We start from the raw sequence: 5,831 nt of genomic DNA, 5'->3' as shown, positions 1-5,831 counted from the left end.
TTCTTCCAACATATCTTTGACAATTTCCTAAGGACTTTTAAAAATCTCTTTCTGTTCTGTAGTTCCAATCACACGTAAGTTATTCCTCTGGATGATGTTTCATATAATTTTTTGGCTTTCTTTATTTTTTTCCTCCCTATTCTTCTAACATGTTAGTATTAAGGGATTGCCTAATTTCACTGATTCTGTCTTTCATTGATTTAATTCAACTTCTTTGTCCTTGCAATGAATTTTCTATTTCTGAAATTTCTAGTTACTATTTTTATATATCTTCCAATTTGCTATTTTGTCAATTTGATCTTGTGTTGTTTTCCTGAATACTTCTGAAGTTTTGTCTGTGTTTTCCTTGATCTTGTCTATGATTTCTTTGGTTTTATCTTTTTTTTCCTTGATCTTTTTCTTAATCTGCTGAAGAGTCCTAAATATAATTATTTTGAATACCTTATTAGGTAGTTCCATTACCACTTCTTCCAGAAAATTTTCTGGTCCTGTCTTTAGTAAATAGCTGGAGCCCCCTTGACCTGTTTCTATGTGTGTGATTTGAGATCACCTGTTTTCTCCAAGACATTATGGTATTATTATATTTATTTGTTGATTGTATATTGTTTTGCTTTATATAATTTTTGTTTTATTTTTATATTTCTGGGTGTGTAAGACATCCATGACACTCTGTCACTTGTTTGGTAGCACTTAAGTGCTCATCACCTGTTTCCAGGTGGATTTGGTAAGAATACAGGTATGAGCGTGAGTCTTCATTCACTGTTGTATAGAGCTGAAAGAACTGAAGAATAAATTCAAGCCTCTAGTTTCAGTGTTAAAGGATCTATTGACAAAATTTTTAATGTTGCAGAAAGCATCAAAAGAAGATGGAAGGTATCTATAGAGTAATTGTACCAAAAATAAATGATAGCACGTGATCAAGAACTGATGGTACTAAAGGAAGAATTCCAAGCTGTGCTGAAGGCATTGGCAAAAAGCAACTCTCCAGTAATTGACAGAATACAAATTGAAATCTGCCAATAAACAGATGATGCACTGGAGGCACTCACTTATCTGTGCCAAGAAATTTGGAAGACAGTTACCTGAACAACTGATTGAAAGAGATCAATATTTCTGTCCATTCCAAAGAGAGGAAACTCAATGGAATGTGTAAATCATTGAACAATATCACATGGAAGTAAAATTTTGCTGAAGATAATTTTTAAATGGCTGTAACAGTATGTTGGTGGGGAACTGCCAAAATTTCCAAAATTCAAGGTTCAGTAGAGAATGTAGAACGAGGGATATCACTGCTGACACCAGGTGGATCTTGGCTGAAAGCCGAGAACATAAGAAACCTGTTTACTCTTGTTTTATTGGCTATCCAAAGACTTTAAACTATGTGGATCATGACAAACTATGGATAACACTGCAAAAAAGGATATACCAGAACACTTGGTATGCTTATGAGGAACTTGTGCATAAAATGAGAGACAGTCATTAGAATAGAACAAGGGGATACTGAATGACATAAAATCAGGAAAGGTGTGTGCCTGAACTGTAATCTTTCAACGTAATTTTTCAATCTGTCTGCTGAGCAAACAATTTGAGAACTGAATAATACTAAGAACATGGCATTAGGATTAAAGGAAGACTCATTAATAACCTGTGATATGCATATGATACAGCCTTGTTTGTTTGACAGTGAAGAAAGCTTATGAAGTACTTAACTGATGAAGACCAACTACCACAGCCTCCACTATGGGTTGCACCTCAATGTAAAAAAAAATACACAAAAATCCTCATTACAGCACCAATAAACAGCATCTATATAAATGAAAACAGAATTGAAGTTGTCAAAGACTTCATTTTGTTCGGATCAACCATCAACACTCATGGAAGCAGCAATCAAGAAATCAAATGACATATTGCATTAGACAAATCTGCTGCACAAGACCTCTTTAAAATTTTCAAAAACAAAGATGTCAGTTTGAGAACTAAGGTATGCCTGTCCCAAGCCATGGTGTTTTCAATAGTGTCATAGTCCTGTGGAAGTTGGACAATTAATAAGGAAGACCATAGAAGAACTCATGCATTTGAGTTATGATGTTGGAGAAGAATATTAAAAGTACCATGGACTTCCAGAAGAACAAACATTTCCGTGTTGGAAGAAGTACAGCCAGAATGCTCCTTAGAAGCCACCAGGGTGGTGAAACATCATCTTTCTTACTTCAAACATAGACCAGTCCCTCATGCTTGGTAAAGTGATGGGTCTCCTAAATATAAAGGAAGACCCTCCCCTCCCCCCAACAAGATGACTTGGCTAAGTGGCAGTAACAGTGGGATCAAACTTAACAACTATGAGGATGATGAAAGATCGGGCAACGTTGCAGTCTGTTGTGCACAGAGTCGTTGTGAGTAGGAGCAACCTGACGACAACAGCTAGTGTGTTCTGTCCGTTAGGTTTGGGAGAGAGGGGAGGAAAACAAAAATAATTAATTAACATAAAATACCAATAGGATAATATGCCAAGTATAGGAAAAAGATAAACTATTATTATTTTCTCAACTATATTACACTCTCCTAAGGGATGAAGTCCTGGTGTGGCGCTGTGGATTAATGCGCCAGACTGCAAAGTGGTTTGAACTGCAAGGTCAGTGGTTCAAGCTCACCAGTTGCTCCTCGGAAACGCTATACAGGGTCGCTATGGGTCGAAATTGACTCGACAGCACTTAACAATAACAACAAGGGGTAGAGTAATTAAAGTGCTATTAGTACTATATTGGAAGGAGCTCTGGTAGCGTAATGGTTACAAATCGGGCTGCGAACAGCAAGGTCAGCAGTTCGAAACTACCAGTTGCTCCACAGGAGAAAGATGAGGCTTTCTGCTCCCGTAATGATTTACAGTCTCCGAAACCCTGTTCAGGATCGCTATGGGTCGGCACTTAACAACAACAATACTATATTGAAGTCCTGGTGTGGCGCTGTGGGCTAATCCGTCAGACTGCAAAGTCATTTGAACTGCAAGGTCGGTGGTTCACGCTCACCAGCTGCTTCTTGGAAACCTTACACAGGGTCACTATGGTTCAGAATTGACTCAATGGCGCTTAACAACAACAAGAAGACAATATTATTTTGTTTATAATGCTTTGTACTGAGTGTCAAAGAATAACATCATTTCTAATTTAATAGAGAATTCAATATCATGATTTATTAGATAATAGATGTCTAAGCATATAATGGAGTCTTGGTGTGGTACTGTGGGATAATGCACTGGACTGCAAGGTCAGCAGTTCAAGCTCACCAGGTGCTCCTTGGAAACCCTATACAGGGTTGCTATGAGTCAGAATCTACTCAAAGGCTATTAACAACAACAAGAAAAGCATATAATATGACCTAAATCTTGAAACGTTCTGGATTTGCAGTGGCTTAAGCGTTGGATTCTAACCAAAAGAATAATGCTTCAAATCTACCAGCCTCTCCATGGGAGAAATACGAGGCAGTCTTCCATAAAGATTTACAGCCTCAAAAACCCTATAGTGCAGCTATGAATCAGAATCAACTTGCAGGCAGTGGTTTGGGTAAATCCTGAGTATTTCCTGAAAACAAAGTAATGTCTTTTCTGTCACTAGAATGAAGGAGAATCTATAGTTCCATGTCTTTATAGCATGAATTATGAAATCTTTCTGTAATTGGCAAGCCAACTGTGCACTCTCTTCATTGACACTTTCATTTCTTTGTTTCTGAGTGTATAGATGACTGGATTCAGAAAAGGTGTGAGAACTGCATCAAAAATAGCAAGATACTTATCCAAGTGTGATGTTGGAGAAGGCCATGTATAGAAAAACATTAATGGTCCAAAGAACAAGACCACCACAGTTATGTGAGCTGATAGAGTAGAAAGGGCCTTGGCTGAACCACTTGAAGAATGTTTCCAAACAGTGAACAGAATGAAGATATAGGAAATAACCAATAAGACAAAGGAGCCCACAGAAATGAGTCCACTATTGATGTTGACCATGAACTCTAATCCATGAGTGTCTGTACAGGCTAGTCTGAGGAGCCGGGGAAGGTCACAGTAAAAACTGTCCAATATATTAGGACCACAAAAGGGCAAATCTATCACAAAAACTAGTTGAACCGCTGAATGAATAAAGCCAATGATCCAGGAAGTGATTAAAAAAAACAGACACATTCGTGGGCTCATAATGGTCAGATAGTGGAGAGGCTTACATATGGCTACATACCTGTCAAAGGCCATGGTTATGAGCAACACCATCTCAGTGCCCCCAACAGCATGACTAAAGAAGATCTGGGTAATACATCCCCAAAAGGAGATGGCCTTGTGCCTTTTGAAAATATCGCAAATCATTTTAGGGGCTGTTATTGAGCAAAATACCATATCAATGATAGACAGGTTAGCCAGGAGGAAATACATGGGGGAATGCAGATTATCATCGAATGTTACCGTGAACACAATGATAAAGTTTCCCATCATGCTTGCAGAGTAGAACAAAAAGGAAAAAACAAAAAGGGGAAGCTGAATCTCCCATAAATTGGTGAGTCCCAGGAAAACAAACTCTGTTACTACAGAGTGGTTCATTCCATTCAATTGCCTCAGACACCAGGATGACCTTTCAGGCTACCTAAAAGAAAGCAAAGAAGAAAATGAGAGGAAATTACCTCAGCAAAAATAAGTGTTTTATTTTCAGTCTAGGAGCGGAGGTCTCTAGGACCATCAAGGGAGAAGAGCAGAGAGTGGGACCCTACCCAGAGAAGCAGTGATGCCTGAAATGGAGCCAGAGATGATGATGTGGAGCTATGGAGCAGCTGGAGACTTTAGATCCAGAGAGGGAGAGCAACTGTGTGCTGAAGACCTGGGGGGCACGGGGGAAGAATTGCATGGAGGAGATTGTAACCATGGCAATGAATGAATAGAATGAATGTAAAACTAATGTTCTCCCATGTAAACTATCACATAATTCACAATAAAACATTTAAGAAAAAAAAAAAAAGAAAACGCATGTAAGGAAAAAATAATAATGATAATAATAAGTGTTTTAGAAAAAAAGCTTCCAGTTCATAAAAACAGTTATGATATTAATGTTTCACAAAATCAACCTTAATCACTGAACTTCTATTTGGAGGGGCCCACTGGTTTCCATATGGCATCAAGGTTTTTAAAATGTTATTCAATTAATCACATCTCTAGACTTAGTATTACATAAATATTTTCTATATTTATATGACAAGATCATCTTCAAATATTTATTACTGTGATTTAAGATGAATTAATGTGATTTCAGTGATTCATATGAACAACTTCACTAAATTCTTGGACAACGTTCAGTTTCCAAAGTCCCTGTTCTAGTATTTATATTGCTTAATTAAACATTAAACATCTACCTGTCTTTCTCCAACATTCAAATTTTCTCTCCTTCTATTCTCTATAACTAAAGATAAAAAAAAAGAATATATATCAATCTTGGAAAAATTTACATGTGGAATAAATTAATGAGATAAGATATTAGATGGGACTCTTAGGCTATTAGAATAGTGTTAAGTATGAAATACATAAAAAATTTATGATTTATAACCAAACCTTCATGTCAGAAATTACAAACTAACTAATCAAAATGTCTATGGGAAAGAGGAAGAAAATAAGACCCAAAAAAATTCTCTTTAACTACAGAAAAATGTAATATTTATAGTTATGTTTTTTAAGGCTTCCATAAAGTAGAATAAGAATGAGACTATTTGTGAGACTATAGAAAATATTTATGTAATACTAAGTCTAGAGAAGTGATTAATTTAGTAGAAGTCATTTGAAACACCTTGATGCCATATGGAAA

The 5,831-nt window shown here is 36.7% G+C and overlaps 1 protein-coding gene across 1 annotated transcript; it reads right to left on the bottom strand.

Moving 5' to 3' along the window:
- Window positions 1–3,652: 3,652 nt before the first annotated feature.
- Window positions 3,653–4,604, bottom strand: LOC102812694 (olfactory receptor 4F15-like). Its single transcript, XM_006831822.1, has one exon. The coding sequence runs from the start codon at window positions 4,580–4,582 to the stop codon at window positions 3,653–3,655; it is 930 nt and encodes a 309-aa protein (XP_006831885.1). The 5' UTR covers window positions 4,583–4,604.
- Between the last annotated feature and the right edge of the window lie 1,227 nt (window positions 4,605–5,831).

The sequence above is a fragment of the Chrysochloris asiatica genome, unplaced genomic scaffold (genome assembly GCF_000296735.1).
Source record: "Chrysochloris asiatica unplaced genomic scaffold, ChrAsi1.0 scaffold00004, whole genome shotgun sequence".
Classification (NCBI taxonomy): Eukaryota; Metazoa; Chordata; class Mammalia; order Afrosoricida; family Chrysochloridae; genus Chrysochloris; species Chrysochloris asiatica.
The sequence above is the reverse complement of the archived record's forward strand: the minus strand, read 5'-3'. Positions and strand labels throughout refer to the sequence as shown.

Excerpts from the sequence above, each read along its gene's own strand:
- LOC102812694 (XM_006831822.1), bottom strand. The coding sequence starts at position 4,582 with ATGAACCACTCTGTAGTAACAGAGTTTGTTTTCCTGGGACTCACCAAT.